The sequence below is a fragment of the Gekko japonicus genome, unplaced genomic scaffold (genome assembly GCF_001447785.1).
Source record: "Gekko japonicus isolate JY-2015 unplaced genomic scaffold, Gekko_japonicus_V1.1 scaffold6545, whole genome shotgun sequence".
NCBI classification, from domain to species: domain Eukaryota; kingdom Metazoa; phylum Chordata; class Lepidosauria; order Squamata; family Gekkonidae; genus Gekko; species Gekko japonicus.
Genome location: NW_015167726.1, coordinates 1293 through 22358, shown reverse-complemented (window position 1 = coordinate 22358; position 21066 = coordinate 1293). Strand labels below are relative to the sequence as shown.

Genomic DNA, 21066 nt, shown 5'->3' with positions numbered 1-21066 from the left:
AAGGCAGGAAAATTGTTCTTGGAGGTCAGGATTCTTTAGGGGAAATACGTCCTACATAGATCCTCACTACCAGGCCCAAATCTCAGCAAAGGGGGGGGGCTCCCAGCTTCTCTTCCCCATTTCTTTGGGATTACAGAAAATCCCTTGCAAAGATTCCAAAGTGGAGAGGGAAAATTAAAGGAGACGTGAGAAATCTTCCTGGAGCTAGACCAGTATCTGTGGTCTTCAAAGGGCGGGAGTTCTGAGCGATGGAGGGAGTGATTACAAACCTGGCTCTTATGAAAAGTTCAAGCAAAAAATGTCCTATTAAGGGCCAAGCCAAACAGCACACCGTCCTCCGGGCTCCACAGAGAGGGGAGGGGAGGGCAAGAAGGAAGGGGGGGAGAAGAGCATCCAGGGGGGGGGGAGGGGGGAAAACACTTTCCTTTTCCTGACTCTCTCTCCATAAGTTTCGGGATCATCGCCGGCGTTCTCTCTCGCTCTCTTAAATAGAAATATATAATTAAAAATTTACAAATACTATTTACAGTTTTAATTACAAAAAGTCACCCTTCAATAGTTAATTAAAAAAAAAACGGTCTACAGGTAAAAAAAAATTTAGTTTTTTGTTTGAATGAGAGTTTTAAATACTTGGGGGGTTTGTCTCTCCAAGACGGCCTGTGGGGTTTTGTCTCTGATTGTCAGGACGAGAGGAGGAAGGCCCCGGCAGCCCGGCCGGTGGCAGAGCGGCTTCCCCAGACGACAGCCCTTCTCTCCCTCCTTTTCCAGAGCTCCAGCCAGGAGGTGTGTGTGTGTTTTTTGGGGGGGCTTTGTGTGCTGGGGGGCGCTTCCCCCCACCCCCGCCTCGGCGCCAGCTCCCCCCTGTGCTGGCCTCTTCTTCCTCCTCCTCCTCTTCCTCCTCACACGGTGGTCTCCCCGTGCTTGCTGTTGGTGAGGCGGGTGTAGAACTTCCTCCAGGAGTGGAGGGTCTTGCCGGACCAGATCCAGAAGCCGGAGGTGATGCCGACGATGAGGGTCATGAGGTACTTGATCATGTAGACGGTGAAGTCGGGGCTCATGCGGGGGGTGTACTGGAGCGGGCAGGGGATGGCCAGGCTCTTGCAGTGCTGGCTGACCCAGCTGCGCTCCCAGTGCTGGCGGAAGGCCTGCTCGTAGAAGTAGCAGGCGATGACGATGGTGGCGGGGACGGTGTAGAGGACGGAGAAGACGCCGATGCGGACCATCAGGCGCTCCAGCTTCTCGGTCTTGGTGCCGCCGTGCTTCATGATGGTGCGGATGCGGAAGAGGGAGACGAAGCCGGCCAGGAGGAAGGAGGTGCCGATGAAGAGGTAGACGAAGAGCGGGGCCAGGACGAAGCCCCGCAGCGGGTCCAGGCCGTTGAGGCCGACGAAGCAGACGCCGCTGAGGAGGTCGCCGTCGATCTGGCCCAGGGCCAGGATGGTGATGGTCTTGACGGCCGGGACGGCCCAGGCGGCCAGGTGGAAGTACTGCGAGTTGGCCTCGATGGCCTCGTGGCCCCACTTCATGCCGGCGGCCAGGAACCAGGTGAGGGAGAGGACGACCCACCAGATGGAGCTGGCCATGCTGAAGAAGTAGAGCATCATGAAGAGGATGGTGCAGCCCTCCTGCTTGGTGCCCTGCACGACGGTGCGGAAGCCGTCCTCGGCGAAGCGCTCGTTGCAGGCGGCGCGCTCCCCGAGGACGAAGCCGGCGATGTAGGCCACCGAGACCATGGTGTAGCAGCCCGAGAGGAAGACGATGGGCCGCTCCGGGTAGCGGAAGCGCTGCATGTCCACCAGGTAGGTGGCCACGGTGAAGAAGGTGGAGGCGCAGCAGAGGGCCGACCAGACCAGGACCCAGAGGCGGGCGAAGCGCAGCTCCTCGGCGCTGAAGAAGAGGTGGCCCTCGGGCCGGCCCGGCTCGCAGGGCCACCCACAGTCTCTTCTGACCCCTGGAAAGATTATTTCTTGTGTTGCCAGATCCACATATATGATATCTGTCTGGGTTGGGGAGCTGAAGTGAGGAGGGGAAATGAGGTAAAATGTCCCCTCCTTACTCCTCCATCAGCATAGCTCCACTGATCTCATGATCTCATCATTCACCCCCATCTTACTGCATCCCTTTTGACACGTGCGGTTATTCCTGTTTGTCAGCTTTGCAACCCTGGAATAATTCTTCAAAGAAAGAAAGACAGACAGACCAAGGTTACAAGATCAAATGGATATACAAACTGTCCACTAAAAGTGTAGATTATACATTTTCTTTTGGTTTTATACCATTAAAGGAATAACGTTTAGGACCAATAGCCATAGAAAAGTTAATAGTAGTGTTGCCAAGCAGCCGCTTTATAAAGCATTTCTAAAGATTCTTAAATATGACCGCAAAGCTGGACTGTGAAATAAGTCAGTCACGGTCATGGACAGGACTGTAGCCGTAAACCAGTTTGAACTGCCTTGCCTGGGTGCCCCACAGTTGCGGGGAGCCCAGTCAAGCCGGCGAGGGAAGGCACAGGGAGGCATTTAAATGCCTCCCCGATCCTTCCAGGGGTCCCCCTGACCTGCCCGCCTCGGAGTCGCCAGCGGGGGGGTCGCTCTCCAGACCTTCCCTCTGTAACGCGGCACGCAGAGGTTTTGGCTGTAGTGGGTGTGGCCAACTCTGAAGCCAGCCGGAACTCCGTTCCTGTGCGTTCCTGCCCAAAAATAGCCCTGCAGCTGCTGGTGTGACCTTGGGTCAGTCATAAGTTCTTTCAGAGCTGTTCTCTTGAGGCAGTTCTTGAAAGAGCTCTCTCAGCTCACCTACCTCACAGGATGTCCGTTATGGGGAGGGGAAGGGAAAGGGATCGTAAACTGCTCTGAGACTCCTTCGGGCAGTGAAGGGCAGGGTATAAATCCAACCTCAGAAGAAGAAGAGATTGGATTTATACCGCGCCCTTCACTACTTGAAGGAGTCTCAGAGCAGCAGCAGCAGCTTGCAATCTTCTTTTAAACAAGCTGGGGATGAAGGCTTTGCATTTTTATAAAGTCCTCCACCCCTAACCGTCTCTCAACTTTTCCCCTCCCTCCCTCCCTCCCTCCCCGGCAGGCCTGTGGCTGTTTTTAAAGAGGAACAATTTACTTTGGAGGATGGGGCTCGTTCCCCGGCAGCCCCGCGCCCCAGATTGACAGGCAGGGCGCCACGCCGGGGGGGGCCCCACCAGACCACCACCCCTAGCCATCCTGAGCAAAGACAAAACTGTGTGAGCTGGAGGCTAAAAAAAATTGTGAGCTAGCTCACACGAACTCAGCTTAGAGGGAACACTGGTCACCACCCTGTGTGAGATGGAGGCTAAAAAAACCTGTGAGCTAGCTCACACGAACTCAGCTTAGAGGGAACACTGGTCACCACCCCTGAGCAAAGACAAAACTGTGTGAGCTGGAGGCTAAAAAAACCCGTGAGCTAGCTCACACGAACTCTAAGCTAGCTCACAGGTTTTTTTAGCCTCCAGCTCACACGGTTTTGTCTTTGCTCAGGATGGCTGGCTCCGGAGCAAAGGAATTTATGCGGCAGCCAAATGGCTCGCTCACAGCTTTCATGCCAGCAGCTCACAAAGTAGAAATTTCTGCTCACAAGATCCCACAGCTTAGAGGGAACATTGGTGGTGACCAGACTCCCCACCCTCCCCCGGTAGCCGGGAGCGCAAGACGCCGCCTCTCCCGGCTGGAGGCGCGGGACGGGGCAACTGGCCGGCAGGGATCCCCCCATGGAGAGCTTCCCCAGTGTGTCCCCCCCAACTCCACTCATCTTCGTGTCTGGCTGGCCTTTGTGGGTAAACCCAATTGGGGGGTTGGGGCAAGTGTAAGATAGGTCCATCCCCCCTCTTCTTTAGTGGTCGAGTCTAAGAGCCAGAGGGGAGGGGGCTCGAGTCTGGGGGGGGATCCCTCCCCCCTGCCAGGGAAGCCACGCCCACCAACCACAGGTCTTATGGGGAATGGTCTGAGCAGACTGACCTGCTGCAGCTCCTCCAATTGGGAGGGGTTTTCTCTCACAGCCGATGGGGTCACTGTGCTGGACTGAAGCAGCAGGGAAAAAGTTCCGACGCAATGTTCCCTCTAAGCTGTGGAGTCTTGAGAGCAAAAAATCGACTTTGTGAGCGACCGGCATTAAAGCTGTGAGCGAGCCATTTGGCTGCTGCGTTAATTAGTTTGCTCTGAAGCTGTCCTTCCTGAGCTGAGATAAAAATGTGTGAGCCGGAGGCTAAAAAACTGTGAGCTGGCTCACACCAACTCAGCTTAGAGGGAACACTGGTTCCGAGTCCAACAAAGTCTTACAGCTGCCTCTGGACCCAAGCTTTTTTCACCTAGAATCATCGAGGTGGAAGGGACCTCCAAGGTCATCCAGTCCAACCCGCTGCACAATGCAGGAAATTCACAAATACCCTCCCCCACACACACACCGGCAGTGACTCCTGCTCCATGCCCTGATGGGGGGTGGGAACCTTCCAGGATCCCCGGCCACACTGGCCTGGAGAAAAATTGTTTCCTGACCCCAAAGTGGCCATCAGCATTTCCCTGGGCATGTAAGAAAGGGGCCACAAGAACTAAGCACTGAGGCCACCCTTCCTGCCCTCCCTCTCAGGATCTGCCTCAGTTCACAGAATCCGCATTGCTGTCAGGAGGCCATCTAGCCTCTGCTTGAAAACTTCTCTTTGGAGAAGGAGAGCCCACCACCTCCCAAGGAAGCCCATTCCACTGAGGAACCGCTCTCAGGAAGTTCCTAATGTTTAGCCAAAAACTCTCCTGATTTAATTCCAACCTGTCAGTTCCGGTTCGACCTTCTGAGGCTATGGAAAACAACTCTGCACTATTCTCTGCAGGACAGTCCTTCAAGTACTTGAGGATAGTGATCGTGTCACCTCTCAGTCGTCTCCTCTCCAGGATACACCCACCTTTCCTCACACGACTTGGTCTCCAGACCCCTCACCACCTGATGAACTAGTGGTCCTTAGAGATGGAAAGTGGGAGAGGCTTTACTTATATTTTAAGACTGTGTGGCTACTGCGGTGGCTCAAGTGGTTAAGACGCTAAACTGCAGGCTGTGGAAGGTCAGTAGTTCAGCAGTTCGAGACCCGAGTGTGCCGCATGACGGAGTGAGCTCCCGTCTCTAGTTCCAGCTCCTGCCAACCTAGCAGTTCGAAAGCAAGAAATTGCAAGTAGATAAATAGGTACCACTTTGGTGGGAAGGTAACAGCGTTCCGTGCGCCTTGGTGTTTAGTCATGCCGGCCACGTGACCACAGAAACGTCTTCGGACAGCGCTGGCTCTTCGGCTTGGAAATGGAGATGAGCACCGCAACCCTAGAGTCAGATTTGACTGGCTTTCGAGCAAGGGACACCTTTACCTATGGCTACTATGCAGGTGTGAAGCTTCTTGGTGCAGAACTTGAGACAAGGTTTAAGAGAGCCATTCAGGGGCTTGTATTGTGTATAAGCAAAGGATTTCGATCGAGGAGGAGGAGAAGAAGAGATTGGATTCATACCCCGCCATTCACTACTGGAAGTCATCTCAGAGCGGCTTACCATCTCTTTTCCCTTCCCCTCCCCACAACGGACACCCTGTGAGGCAGGCGGGACTGAGAGAGCTCTTTCGAGGACTGCTCTTGAGAGAACAGCTCTGAGAGAACTTGTGACTGACCCAGGGTCACACCAGGAGCTGCACGTGGAGGAGCAGGGAATCAAACCTGGTCCTCACAGATTAGAGTCCGCATCCCTAACCACTACACCAAACAGGCTCTCACCAGTTTGCCTGACGATCATGTTGATGGAGGAGGAGGGCTTCGGTTGGCCTCTGGAGCCCCAGGGAGTGGGTCGTCCTCCTTTGGGGCAGGTTGCTGGATTTGGTGGTATCGGAAGGAACAGAATGGGGCCCTGTGGATCTCTAGCATTCGGTGTGCAAAACCGCTGGGCTACAGCCTCGTGAAGCTGAAGGACCGGTGAGCGTGGCCCTGTTTTAGCCCTTGTTGATTTGATAAGCTCTTGTGGGTTAATGTGGCCTGATACGATCAAACGCGAAGGGGAAGGATATGGGCTCAAGTCTGTGCTCTGTGTGGCTCTCAACCGGTCACTAGCCGGCATGGTGTAGTGGTGAAGAGCAGCGGACTCTAATCTGGAGGGCCAGGTTTGATTCCCCACTCCCAGGGCCAGTTCACCCGCTAGGTGAACTTGGCGTTTGCCTAGAGCACTGGGCCCTGGATGGGGTGGGCGGCAGGCCCTGGATGGGGCGCCAAAGTTCGCCTCCCCCCCAAAAGCCCACGTGCCGCCTAAGTGCACCTCCGAACTTCGCCTCCCCCCGCTCCACCGCTGAAGCAGCCGCGTCCCCAGCCAGCCAGCCAGTCCCGTGTCCCCCACCCCCATCCCCGAGCCCTGGATGGGGCGCTGAACTGCGCCTCCCCCCCTCGTCCTCCACGTCCTCCGTCCGGGCTCTGCCTGGGGAGCCGCTCGCCATAGTCCCCTCCACTGGGCTGGAGGAACTTTCTCCTGCCTGGGACAAACTCTGAGACAAAAAGACAAACTCTGGTAGTAGGAAATGTGTGTAAGGACTGACAATTACATCTAGGTTTGTGGGGTGGCTACCTCTGGAACAAGCAGGGGTCATTTCCTGCAGGAGCGCACGGGAGTGGAGCTCCGGCAGTAAAGGGCCCAGGGGGCGGACACATGCAACAAGCCCCACCCCCTGCTCCGAGCAGCCCTCAGTCAGAGCAAGAAGCAGCCAGGTAAGTTGCAGAGCCCCCCCCCATCCCCCCAGTTCAAAACAGTCCAGTGGCACTTTTAAGACCAAGTTTTATTCAGGTACTGTCCCACCCCCCCAATAGCTAGCGATCCAAAAGAGTCCAGGGGAGCCTGAGTGGTGGGTGTTGCCTTCTGACACACTTCTGGTGATGTCAGGGGGTGTGGCATATGCAAATAAGTTATGCTAATGTTATGCTAATGAGCTCCTGCACCTCTTTTTCTACGACATGACTCCTGGGGTGTGTGGCATATGCTAATGAGTTACGCTAATGAGCTCCTGCACCACTTTTTCTACGAAATGACCCCTAAGGTTCACACCTGTCTCAAGAAGCACCTTGTAGAACTAGGGAAGCTGCAGAAGAAGGGAGACCAGCAGTGACCGGAGCATCCTTCTCTCTAAAGACAGGCTGGATTGTTTGGGGCTTTTTAGTTTGGAGAAAAGACAAGGAAGGGGGTTGTGAAGGTTCATAACAACAGACGTGGTGTGGAGGAAATGGACCGCCTCTCACAACACGAGAACTCCAAGCCACCCAAGTTAGCCGGTGGGAAATGGATTTAGGGCAGAAAAGAGAGTATTTCCCCCGGCACATGATGTCTTGTGGAACTCATTGCCCCAAGCCTATTTTCCTTTTACAGCCGGTTGCTGCCTATGGCTATTAGCCACGGTGGCTAAACGGGACCTCCGTTTTCAGAATGCAGTGTACCTCTGGAGTAGGCAGGGCTATTTTTGGGCAGGAACGCAGAGGAACGGAGTTCCGGCTGGCTCCCAAGTTGGCCACGCCCAGCAGGAACTCATTGCATAATAGGCCACACCCAACAGCAGAAACTCATTAGGATTGGCTACATTGGGGTGTGTGGCCTAACATGCAAAGGAGCTCCTGCTACAAAAAAACCTCTGGGTTTTGACAACAAGGTAAACAGAATAAGAAGCAAAAGGGGTGTGTGGCTGGATGACCACACTTCTGGTAACATGGGGGTGCGGCCTACTATGCTAATGTGCTGTGCGGTCAGGGGTGTGGCCTAATAGGCTAATGAGTGTCTGCTGTGGGGTGTGGCCTATTATGCTAATGAGTTCCTGCTGGCCTTTTTCTACAAAAAGAGCCCTGGGACTAGGTGTTGCTGGGAGGACCAGGCTTTTGCTCCCATCCCTTTTGGTGATCTGATTGGCCTCTGTGGACAGGAGGACGCGGCTGTTTGGGGCAGCGCAGTGTGGGGAGTGCTCATGCCCCACAGGGGCTTGCCTGCCTCCCGGGCATCAGTGCAGGGGAGGAGACAGCCATCCCCTCCTGGGCCCACACAGCCACATCACCCATCCAAGCCACAGCCCCTGTGGCAACAGTTGGCTTGGAGGGACCCAGCCGACGGGAGGGCCTGGCGTGCCTGGCAGGGAGCAACAAAATACCTTTGCACCAGCCCAGGAGCCTGGTCAGATCCCTGATGGTCACTGCCCTTGACTGAAAGGGAGGCTAGCTGGGCAGGCAGGAACTTGGAGATGCAGGCCAGGGAACTGTCGTCATCAAGAACCTCCGTGGTCCAAAGTGCTGATGGTTGGATACTGGGGACAGACAGCAGGGACACCGGACAGCAACAGGAAGCTGGACTGAAGAGTGAGGCCGTTCTGCCCAGGGGCTCACGCACAGTCAGGGCTGGCGACTCCGCAGAATGTATCCCTTCTGATTGGTTTCAGTTATGCCCCTCCTTTCTTCTCATCCATTGTATCCTCACCACAACCCCGCGAGGTAGGCTAGGCTGAGTGAGTGCAACTGGCCCGAGGTCGCCCAGCCGGCTGCCGTGGCAAAGGGGAGATTCTAACCTGGGTGTCCCAGATCCTAAACCAACACTGCAACCACTACATCACCCTGGCTGCTGGGCTCAGGCTTGCGGTTTTGGTGGCCCACTGGAAAAGACCCCCCAGGCCCCCAGTTCCAGAGATGCAAAGGGCACCGGTCAGCAATGTTCCCTCTAAGCTATGGAGCTCTGTGAACAAGAATTCTACTCTGTGAGCTACTGGCCTTAACGTTGTGAGCAGGAGATTTGGCTGCTGCATAAATTAGTTTGCTCTGGAACCTTCCTTCCTGAGCTAAGACAAAAAGGTGTGAGCCAGAGGCTAAAAACCTGTGAGCTAGCTCATACTAACTCAGCTTAGGGGGAACACTGCCGGTCAGCATGGATGCTGCATTGCCAGGCAGGTGGCTAACCGGCATCTCACCGGCGGATTCGATACCCTTCTTGATCTGGCTTCCAAAGTTTGAAAGACCGACTGATCCAGGAAACGGTATTTCTCTTGATCTATGCTTCTCATAAGGAGCTGTGGTGGCTCAAGTGGTTAAGACGCTGAACTGCAGGCTGTGGAAGGTCAGTAGTTCAGCAGTTCGAGACCCGAGTGTGCCGCATGACGGAGTGAGCTCCCGTCTCTAGTTCCAGCTCCTGCCAACCTAGCAGTTCGAAAGCAAGAAATTGCAAGTAGATAAATAGGGACCACTTTGGTGGGAAGGGAACAGCGTTCCGTGCGCCTCAGTGTTTAGTCATGCTGGCCCACATGACCGCGGAAACGTCTTCGGACAGTGCTGGCTCTTCGGCTTGGAAACGGAGATGAGCACCGCAACCCGAGTCGGATTCGACTGGCTTTCGAGCAAGGGAACCTTTACCTTTACCTTTATGCTTCTCATTCCCGGTGGATTTATTTTTCAAATGACTCATTGTTGTTGCCGGGCCATTTCTTTTCAAAGCAGATCAGGATCAACTGAGAAGCATGCAGCCTGCCTTACAGCCGCTGTCCTTCGGTGCCTTGGATTGTCCCTTTAAGAGATCCCTTTCAGGGCCAGGCTGCTCCTGGCGTATAATTGCCCCTTTTTCCTAACAAAGAAATCCATTATGACCCTTTCCCCCCTCGGTGGTACCTCAAAGGGAGAAGATTCTTTCACGTGGGGCTACGAGGGTTTTATCTGGGGGAGGAAGACGTTTAGGATGGGGTGGGAAGAGGAGAAGCCGGAGGAGAGATCTTAATTATGCAAAGTGTGGGGTGCCCATTAGCAAGGAGATCTCAAAGCAAAGTTAATGCCATTGTAATTGCTTAGGAGGACTCTTAGATCTTGGGGTCCCCCGTGATTTATGGGGGAGAGGCAGGGAGGACTTCAGATTCTACACCGGATATGGTAAGAGAGGGATTTTGAACTGGGAAAAGACAATTTAAAGTAAAAGACTGAACGTTTCTTTCACGGACTTGTTTCAGTTTTATTTGTTTTGGATCCCTAGCATTTGAAAAGGTGCAGGGAAGTTTTCTCGTTTCTTTTGAGGCCCTTCCTTCACCGTGTTTATTTTCAAATTACGGACAGATTAAATAATGAAGACGGCCATTAGCATGACACACTGTCTCTTTAAAGGGCTCCTCGGGATAGAGGCCGGGGCACGATCTCTTGTGTAAACATGGCTGAAATAAATGACTCCATCATCCCCTTTTTATATGGAGCCAAGGAAGAGCGAGGCGATGCATCCGGTACAAGAGGAACACAGCCTCTAATCCTGACCCCATGGAGCTGCATTCAGAGGGTCCGTGGGCCAGCTGCCTCTCTGGCACCCGCGGGAGGCTGGAAGGGCTTCGGCATTTGGGGGCTGGCTGGGCAGCTCCTTTTGTTAAGTCCGCCGCAGCAGTAACATGTTGCACCCAGTGCTCCCACTAAGCTGAGTTAGTGTGAGCTAGCTCACAGTTTTTTAGCCTCCGGCTCACACATTGTTGTCTTCGCTCAGGAGCAGACTGATTTATGCAGCAGCCAAATGGCTCGCTCACAACTTTAATGCCAGTAGCTCAGAAAGTAGAATGTTTGCTCAGAAGATTCCACAGCTTAGAGGGAGCATTGGTTGCACCGATGCTCTCCGGCTGCACATCTGGGGAAGACACAAGGCCCCCCCAGTCACATGTCCCTAACCCCCTCCCCCAGACCCTTGCTGTGCGTGAATCCTAGAACTCAGGGCAGCTTACGCTCCTTGCTAGCAACTCCTTCGTGCTTTCTGTGTGCTTGAGTGGGTCCCTGGGAGGAAACAAAAACCCCACAGGTAGAAAGACTTCCTGATGTTCCCTCTAAGATGTGGAGTCTTGTTCAATGCTCCCTCTAAGCTGTGGAGTCTTGTGAGCAAAAATTCTACTTTGTGAGCTACTGGCATTCAAGTTGTGAGCAAACAATTTGACTACTGCATAAATCAGTTTGCTCTGGAGTCATCCTTCCTGAGCTGAGACAAAAATGTATGAGCTGGAGGCTGGAAAACTGCGAGCTAGCTCACACTAACTCAGCTTAGAGGGAACACTGGTTGGGATTTGGGGGGGGGGAGCAGGAGCACGCAAGCAGTCACCGTTCCCCGCAGAGGATCCTTTTCCCGAGTGCTGAAACTTCCTCTTGAACAGTGTTCCCTCTAAGCTGAGTCAGTGTGAGCTAGATCACAGTTTTTTAGCCTCCGGACCATAAACCCAGCTAGAGGGAACCCCGGGTGGGGTTTTGGGGGGGGGGGAGCAGGAGCACGCAAGCAGTCACCTTTCCCCGCAGAGGATCCTTTTCCCCGAGTGCTGAAACTTGCTCTTGAACAGTGTTCCCTCTAAGCTGAGTCAGTGTGAGCTGGCTCACAGTTTTTTAGCCTCCGGCTCACAGATTTTCGTCTCAGCTCAGGAAGGAGGGCTCCAGAGCAAACTAGTTTTATGCCGTAGCCCAATGGCTCACTCACAACTTTAGTGCCGGTAGTTCAGAAAGCAGAATCTTTGTTCACAAGGCTCCACAGCTTAGTGGGAGCATTGCTCTTGAACCAAATCTGCACATTGGGAACCCTCAACCGGCCACACCTCCCTGACCCACGGCAGCCCCTGCATGCAAGGAACTGCTGGTTCTGATGTTGCCTTCATCCCTCCCCCCCTTTATTTTCAGTTCTGCGTTTGCCTCTTGCGCTATGGAATCTGCCCCCCAACAGACACACACTGCCGTGGAACCTGGCCTGTGCAACAGAAGCCAGCCATCTGCTTTACTGCTTGGAGGTGGCTTTTCTTCCTGAGCAAGTGACCTGCCCTCCCCCACCACTTGCTTCCCCCTCTCCTTCCTCCCCGCCCTCCCAGCCACCGTCACCACTCACCCGCTGCAGCTTTCTCTCCTGGTGAACAAGACTTTGCGGGTCTCAAAGCTGTCGCTGGACTCTACTTTTCTCCTAGGGCGGTGATGGCGAACCTTTTAGAGACCGCGTGCCCAAACTGCGACCCAAAACCCACTTATTGATCGAAAAGTGCCAACACGGCAATCTAACCTGAATCTTGAGGTTTTACTTTAGAAAAAACAACCCATACATTAATTTAAGATGATCCAAACAAAGTAAGGAAAGCAACCTCAAATGCTTTCATTTACATAAAAGAATTCGACACTTTAATGATGGTCTGGGCCTGGCTGGGGAGATGGCACGCGTGCCCACAGAGAGGGCTCTGAGTGCCACCTCTGGCTCCCGTGCCGTAGGTTCGCCACCACTGGCCTAGGGGTTGTAACTCTCCCCCCCCCACACCATATTCCGAAACTCTTCCCCCTTTCCAAGTTTTCTCCTGCCCAACTGGGGCCTTTCAGCTGAGCCCATTTCTCAGCCCCAGCCAGGCAAGCTGACCTTTATTAAGCCATTCTTCCCACCACCCCCACCTCTTCTCCTTTCTGCCGTCTCCCTTTCCTCCCTTCACCCCTTCCACGTTTCTCTGTAAGGCAGGCTGCATGCTTCTCAGTTGATCCTTATCTGCTTTGAAAAGAAATGGCCCGACAACGATGAGTCGTTTGAAAAATAAATCCATCGGGAATGAGAAGCATAAAGGTAATGGTAAAGTGTCCCTTGCTTGAAAGCCAGTCGAATCCGACTCTAGGGTTACTGTGCTCATCTCCGTTTCAAAGTCGAAGAGCCAGCGCCGTCCAAAGACGTTTCCGTGGTCATGTGGCCGGCATGACTAAACACCAAGGCGCACGGAACGCTGTGACCTTGCCAACGAAGTGGTCCCTATTTATCTACTTGCAATGTCTTGCTTTCGAACTGCTAGGTTGGCAGGAGCTGGAACTGGAGATGGGAGCTCACTCCGTCATGCGGCACACCCGGGTCTCGAACTGCTGAACTACTGACCTTCCATAGCCTGCAGTTCAGCGTCTTAACCACTTGAGCCACCACAGCTCCTTATGAGAAGCATAGATGGCCATACCGTTTCCTGGATCAGTCGGTCTTTCAAACTTTGGAAGCCAGATCAAGAAGGGTATCGAATCCGCCGGTGAGATGCCGGTTAGCCACCCGCCTGGCAATGCAGCATCCATGCTGACCGGCAGTGTTCCCCCTAAGCTGAGTTAGTATGAGCTAGCTCACAGGTTTTTAGCCTCTGGCTCACACATTTTTGTCTTAGCTCAGGAAGGAAGGTTCCAGAGCAAACTAATTTATGCAGCAGCCAAATCTCCTGCTCACAACGTTAATGCCAGTAGCTCACAGAGTAGAATTTTTGTTCACAGAGCTCCATAGCTTAGAGGGAACATTGCTGACCGGTGCCCTTTGCATCTCTGGAACTGGGGGCCTGGGGGGTCTTTTCCAGTGGGCCACCAAAACCGCAAGCCTGAGCCCAGCAGCCAGGGTGATGTAGTGGTTGCAGTGTTGGTTTAGGATCTGGGACACCCAGGTTAGAATCTCCCCTTTGCCACGGCAGCCGGCTGGGCGACCTCGGGCCAGTTGCACTCACTCAGCCTAGCCTACCTCGCGGGGTTGTGGTGAGGATACAATGGATGAGAAGAAAGGAGGGGCATAACTGAAACCAATCAGAAGGGATACATTCTGCGGAGTCGCCAGCCCTGACTGTGCGTGAGCCCCTGGGCAGAACGGCCTCACTCTTCAGTCCAGCTTCCTGTTGCTGTCCGGTGTCCCTGCTGTCTGTCCCCAGTATCCAACCATCAGCACTTTGGACCACGGAGGTTCTTGATGACGACAGTTCCCTGGCCTGCATCTCCAAGTTCCTGCCTGCCCAGCTAGCCTCCCTTTCAGTCAAGGGCAGTGACCAGCAGGGATCTGACCAGGCTCCTGGGCTGGTGCAAAGGTATTTTGTTGCTCCCTGCCAGGCACGCCAGGCCCTCCCGTCGGCTGGGTCCCTCCAAGCCAACTGTTGCCACAGGGGCTGTGGCTTGGATGGGTGATGTGGCTGTGTGGGCCCAGGAGGGGATGGCTGTCTCCTCCCCTGCACTGATGCCCGGGAGGCAGGCAAGCCCCTGTGGGGCATGAGCACTCCCCACACTGCGCTGCCCCAAACAGCCGCGTCCTCCTGTCCACAGAGGCCAATCAGATCACCAAAAGGGATGGGAGCAAAAGCCTGGTCCTCCCAGCAACACCTAGTCCCAGGGCTCTTTTTGTAGAAAAAGGCCAGCAGGAACTCATTAGCATAATAGGCCACACCCCACAGCAGACACTCATTAGCCTATTAGGCCACACCCCTGACCGCAACGCTCATTAGCACATTAGGCCGCACCCCCATGTTGCCAGAAGTGTGGTCATCCAGCCACACCCACCTTTTGCTTCTTATTCTGTTTACCTTGTTTGTGGTCAAAACCCAGGGCCTTTTTTGGAGCAGGAACTCCTTTGCATGTTAGGCCACACACCCCTAATTGTAGCCAATCCTAATGAGTTTCTGCTGTTGGGTGTGGCCTATTATGCTAATGAGTTCCTGCTGGGCGTGGCCAACTTGGGAGCCAGCCGGAACTCCGTTCCTGTGCGTTCCTGCCCCGAAATAGCCCTGCGTGGCACATAAGTGGACCGGCAGCCCCTCCTGGCCCCACTTGTTTGGCTCTAGCCCGCAGCAGTGCCATGGACCCCAGAGGCGGCGGAGACCACTTGCCTGGAGCCTGGAGGAACCGCAGACTCCCTCGTTCCCCTCCCCTCCCACCCTCTGGGATGCCAGCGGCAGGGCCCTCCCTGTAGCTGCCCTGACTGGCTTCCTGGGGGTGGTCCAACAGCAGCGGCTGCATCGGGCCTCTCAGCGGAAGAGGGGGGTTGGATAATACTGCCCCCTTCCACTGTTCTAATGAGTCAAGAGGGGGACAAGCAGGGGTAACTTCATGCAGGAGCGCACAGGAGCGGAGCTCTGGCAGTAAAGAGCCCAGGCGGCGGGCACATGCAACAAGCCCCGCCCCCTGCTCCCAGCAGCCCTCAATCAGAGCAAGACGCAGCCAGGTAAGTTGCAGAGCTCCCCCCAGCCCCCTGGTCCAAAACAGTCCAGTGGCACCTTTAAGACCAGGTTTTATTCAGGTACCAACTCTCCCTCCTCTGCGAGCGCAGATCTGCACGTTCCCCCCCCCATAGCTAGCAATAGAAAACAGTACAGTGTTGCCTTCTGACACACTTCCGGTGATGTCAGGGGGTGTGGCCTATGCAAAGAAGTTATGCTAATGAGTTACGCTAATGAGCTCCTGCACCTTTTTTCCTACGAAATGACCCCTGGGGGAAAGGGATCCCCCCCCCCCGCCATGGGTGACTTCCGTCTGGGAACCACCCGGTCCTTGGGGCGGGGGGAATGCCAGTCCTTGAGTGTTCTGCTGCAGATCCTGCCGCCTGACAGGGTTGGTCCCTTTCGTCTCACCATCGCCCCCCTTTAGGGAAATGTTTCCAAGAGACTTCAGTCCTTCAACGTACAACGTATGACTCAGGCTGCCGTCTGTGGCTTGGCTCCCTTTCCTGAGCGATGCGCTCTGCCAGGCATCTGTTCTGCACGTGTGAATTCCTTCGCTGCCCTCGGGCAAAAGAGCCGGGCCTTTCCGGGGCCTTCCAGCTCCCCCGGATGAAGCAGGTGGGGGAAGCAGAGCCTGGGCCTGGTGGTGGCCTGGCCAGCACCCCAGAAGGACAGAGGGAGGGGGAGCCTCTGAAGGTGGTCCAGAAACGCCACCCAGAAGCTGACGGGTGGGTCCAGGGCCAAGCTGGTCCCACCCATTGTGGCCAGAGGAAGCCGCCGCATGACCCAGCCAGCTGGAGGGACCCAGCCAGGAGAAGATGCTCCTGCCTTGGAGGAGGAGGAGGAGGAGGCGGGGGCAGGAGAAATGAGGGGGGAGCAGGAAGAGCATGAGATGTCGGGGGGGGCGTAGGAGGGCAGACAGCTCAGGAGGACGGTTGAGGGAAGAAGGGAAGAGGAGCAGGAGGAGAAGGTGACAGGCAGCCACGCTGGTCTTTGGCAGCCCCCCTGGAGGCGAGGGTGCCCTGCGGGCCACGGAGGGCCCCTGCCCTGACCGGGTGGGGGGCCAGTACAGGCGGAAGTACAGGCAGAACGCTGGTGCTGTCAGGAGGGAAGGGCCGGCTGGTGAGAGCACCGTTTGTTCTAATGAGTCAAGAGGGGGACAAGGGATCCCTCCCGGCCAAGGGCCGCAGTGCCCCAGCTGTGAAATGTGTAAATGTTTCTTTTGTTGTTGTTGTTCAGTCGCACAGTCAAGTCCGACTCTCCGCGACCCCACAGACCAGATCACGCCAGGCCTTCCTGTCTTCCGCCGTCCTCTGAAGTTGGCTCAATTTCATGTCCGTTGCATCGATGACACTGTCCAACCATCTCATCCTTTGCTGTCGCCGTCTTCTTTCGCCTTCAATCTTTCCCAGCAGGTCTTCTCCTCCAGTGAGTGCTCCCTTCTCATTTGGGGGCCAAAGTATTTGAGCTTCAGTTTCATTATCTGGCCTTCCAGGGAACAGTCAGGGTTGATTTCTTTTAGGATGGACTGATTTGTTCTTCTTGCAGTCCAAGGGACTCTCAAGAGTCTTCTCCAGCACCATAGTTCAAAAGAATCTATTCTTCGGCCTTCCTTACAGTCCAACTCTCACAGCCATACATGACTACTGGGAATGCCATTGCTTTGACCATGCGGACTTTTGTTGGCAGGGTGATGTCTCTACTTTTTATCAGGCTGTTTAGGTTCGCCATCACTTTCTACTGTTTCTACTGTGCCTTCTAAATACTTTACTGCCCTAATAAGATGCTCCAAAGATATCTGTTACAGTAACTTTTAAAGAAACTGGCTTGGTCACTTTTCCATTAAAAGTCCACCAGGTGGCTGAGAATGACATTTTGGAAAAAAGATCAAACACTAAAAGTCCAGTTTGGTGTGGTGGTTAGGAGCGCAGACTCTACTCTGGGAGAACCGGGTCTGATTCCCCACTCCTCCACATGCAGCTGCTGGTGTGACCTTGGGTCAGTCACAAGTTCTCTCAGAGCTGTTCTCTCAAGAGCAGTTCTCAAAAGAGCTCTCTCGGCCCCACCTACCTCACATGGTGTCTGTTCTGGAGAGGGGGGGAAAGGAGTTTGTAAGCCGCTCTGAGACTTCAAGTGTAGGCTTGAGGTATAAATCCAATCTCTTCTCTTCTTCTTCAAAATAAAGCCACCCCCCAAAAAAGCTATTAATGGAGAGCTGCAAATTAGCTGTCACCAGAATATCAGTAAAACCTCTGCAAAGCATAAAAGAAAATGGCCTGAGGTTGGGTTTTAAGTTAAGTTAACCGAGAAGTCTCACAGCTCTGCCTGGAGGCAGCAATCTACAATTGGGGTGCCGTTACTGAAAGGGCCCCGCCGTGCCGTCACCACATCAGTCTCAGGTGCTGGAGGCCCCTCCTCCTCTTGAAATCCTGGGCAGGTTCTTATGTCATACAAATCTGGTGGGGCTCACTTGCTTGAGCTGTGTGTTTAGATGGGGCTTGGTGCCAGTGAGTCAGCTGTAGGCTGGATGGTGTCAGGCAGCGTTGTGGAGGGGTCGCTTAGTGGTAGGGCCTGTGGAGGCACCTGTTTTCCTTGGGGCGGAGAAAGCATCTTCAGAGGGCTTTAGGCTGGATGGTGTCAGGCAGCGTTGTGGAAGGGTTGCTTAGTGGTAGGGCCTGTGGAGGTCCTGTTTTCCTTGGGGCAGAGAAAGCATCTTCAGAGGGCTTCCTCCTCCTGTCGCTGGGCTTTGTCCTGATCAATGTTCCCTCTAAGCTGTCGAGTCTTGTGAGCAGAAATTCTACTTTGTGAGCTACTGGCATGAAAGTTGTGAGTGAGCAATTTGGCTACTGCATAAATTAGTTTGCTCTGTAGCCCTCCTTCCTGAGCGAAGACAAAAATGTGTGAGCCGGAGGCTAAAAAAATCTGAGCTAGCTCACACTAACTCAGCTTAGAGGGAACACTGGTCCTGATCCCCACGGTGTTCTCTCAGCAGACCCCACCCAAATGCCAGAATTTTGCCTCTGGAGCTGGCAGCCCCCCCCCCGTGCCCGGAGGGGGGGAGTGGGAGGGTGGGGGGATTTGTGACTTTGCCTGGGGGCTTTTCCGCACAAGCTAACCTGTCAGGTCTGGCCCTCGCAATGCTTTGGGTTTCCTGTTGTTTGCTTGGGTGTCTCTAGCAGTAGGCTTGAATGCGATTCCACTGTGGAAATACTTGGGCCTGAATTCAACATGACTCCAGGAAGGCAAAAAGCCCTCCCCCAGGGAACTTCGCACGCCCATCTCCGGTAGCAGTCCACGTTCCAGAAGCCACCGTGCCAGTGCTTTCGCCTTTGCCAGCGTCACGTGGAAGCCAGGCGGAAGAGACTAGTAGGGACCAGTGTTCCCTCTAAGCTGAGTTGGTGTGAGCCAGCTCACAGTTTTTTAGCCTCCGGCTCACACACTTTTGTCTCAGCTCAGGGAGGAGGGCTCCAGAGCAAACTCATGTATGCAGTAGCGAAATCACCTGCTGACAATTTTAATGCCAGGAGCTCACAGGGTAGAATTTTTGCTCACAAGACTCCAAAGCTTAGAGGGTGCATTGGATGTGACGCAGTGTTCCCTCTAAGCTGAGTTGGTGTGAGCTAGCTCGCAGTTTTTTAGCCTCCGGCTCACACGCTTTTGTCTTAGCTCAGGGAGGACAGCTCCAGAGCAGATTAATGTATGCAGTAGCCAAATCGGTCACCCACACCTTTAATGCCAGCAGCTCTCAGAGTAGAATTTTTGCTCACAAGACAGGACTCCACCGCTTAGAGGGAGCATTGGTCTGGAGCCCTCCTTCCTGAGCGAAGACAAACATGTGAGCCGGAGGCTAAAAAACTGTGAGCCAGCTCACACTAACTCAGCTTAGAGGGAACACTAGTCTGCACTAGGAGACTTTTGGTCCTAAATAACTCTGGATCGCCCCCATCGTGTGGGTGTGCCTCGGAGGAACTGCAGCTGAGAGGCCCTGGCCAAGAAGGGGGCTCTTTCTCACCCAGCCCAAATTTGCGCCTGACACCCTGGTCTTATCTGGCTCACTGGGCAAGCTTTTGTTGAGAGTAGAGCTGGGCCAGCCGCCTCGCCAAGAGGCCCCTCTGCCTTTCAGGGCGTAATTGAAACCATCGCGCTGTCAGGAGAGGAGGAGGCGCCCAGAATCAAAGACCGGGGTGGGGGTGGCGGGGTGGGAGAATAGCTTGACCCTTCAAGACAAACTTTGATTTATGGTCCTCTTGCCCACCAGCAGCTAGTCAATCTGCTTTTCCTAACCTCACACTTGGCAGCAAAAAGAGGGAGAGCACCAACACCCCCCACCCATAGGTTCAGTGGTCCCTCTAAGCTGAGTTAGTGTGAGCCAGCTCACAGTTTCTTACCCTCCAGCTCACACGTTTTTGTCTTCGCTCAGGAAGGGACGGGGCTCCAGAGCAAACTGATTTATGCAGGAGCCCAATCGCTGGCTCACAACTTTAATGCCAGGAGCTCACCAAGTAGGATTTTTGCTCACAAGACTCCACAGCTTAGAGGGAGCATTGGGTGTGGTTAGTTGGTTGGTTGGTTGGTTAGAATGACCCCGCTTTTCCTGGCCAGGTTCCTGAAATTAATCAGGCGAATTGGTTGACCTGGCTGCCCCTTTTCCCTGCCAGGAAGGGCTACATCTGCTGAACGTCTGCCTCAGGACGGGCAAAAGGAAATATTTCTTTACACAGTGAGCCGTTAAATTGTGGAATTCGCTGCCAGAGGATTCGTGAGGATCAATCTGTCAGTTGCTACTAGCCATGGTGACTGAGCCTCCACATTCGGAGGCACTAAACATGCCTTTGCCTCGGCTTCTATGCCCTGTTGTTGGCCCAACACATATTAGAAGCAAAACCATGAGAGTCCTGTCCTGTTGTGAAACTGTAAGGGACGGCAGAGTGTTTTACTCTTCTGGTCTAAGCAGCTTCCTGATGCTACCTGGCAGCCTGGGGGGGGGGGCACTGCCCCCTTAGGGAAATCATGAGCCTCTGTAGTTTATGCCCCTGGTTGCCAGCTTCCAGGTGGGACCTGGAAATCTCCCGGAATGACAGCTGACCTCTAGACTACAGAGACCAGTACTTAATAGGAAAGAATGGTTGCTTGGGAGGGTGGGCTCTATAGCGTTAGACTCCACTGAAGTCTCCCCCCTCCTCAATCCCCGCCTTCCCCAGGCTCCACCTGAAAGAGCCCTGAAATATCCACGGATTTGTCCCAACAGGAAGAGACTGTCATGAACAGCAGAGGATCAGAAGCCCCCTGCAGACCAGGGCTTTTAAGAAACGGCACCAGAAGACACAGAATCCCGGGAGGGGGGGGGAGTGCTATTGCTGCTCCAAATGAGCATTTGAGCCATTCAAAAATTCAAGTTCGTCCTCATGGCTTCTGTGCAGTCGTGCACTGGCCAGCCAGGAGAAAAGATTCCCAAAGCTTTCTAGTAGACTAGGCGCCCCCTTCTTGCCAAAATGATCGCGTGACCAGGAGGAAGGGTGTGACGACGGGGTCTCCATTGCTGTTCTGTTTTCTCCTGTCAGAAGTGACACAAATGTTGTATGCTGTTAGCAGATGTTAAAAAAGACTGGAAAGTGAGTTGTCCTGGCTCTTCTTGAGCCCAGACCCTAATCGACTGTTGCCGTGCAGCCCCTTCAGATGGCTGTCAGTTAACACTGCCATGTTGCTGGAATGTGTGTGGGGGGGGAAACCACCTTGCTCTGCTTACTATGCACTGAGTTTCACTATCTGGATGTTATCTACTTTTTTGGCCTTGGGATGTTCCAGCTGCTGTCGGCAGCCAACGGCTGGTCACCTGCCTCAGTGGTGTAAAGCCTTTGTTCCACAGAAGGTTTCCCTGGATGTTCTGGGTGGGGGCTGTCAGCAGTGTGTTGGTCAGCTATGGCACACAGAAGGCCCCCCCCCCGCCCTTTGCAGTTATCCTCTGTGTCATGTGGTGGCCAGATCTAAAGGGGATGTCTGGAACGCAGAAGCCTGGCCGGCGGGTAGCCCCCCCCAAAGGGAGTGTCCAGGGAAGTCTGGTCTCTCTGTAGTGTTGCCAGGTCCCCCAGGCCACCAACGAGAGATGGGGG

The 21066-nt window shown here is 54.3% G+C and overlaps 1 protein-coding gene across 1 annotated transcript; it reads right to left on the bottom strand.

The window, feature by feature from the left end:
* Positions 1 to 890: 890 nt before the first annotated feature.
* LOC107112952 (frizzled-2-like) lies at positions 891 to 8317 on the bottom strand (the record flags this gene model as incomplete). Its single annotated transcript, XM_015414160.1, has 2 exons — positions 891 to 2013; positions 8165 to 8317. Coding segments are annotated over 2 exons (1267 nt in total), but the record flags the coding sequence as incomplete, so codon positions are not given.
* Between the last annotated feature and the right edge of the window lie 12749 nt (positions 8318 to 21066).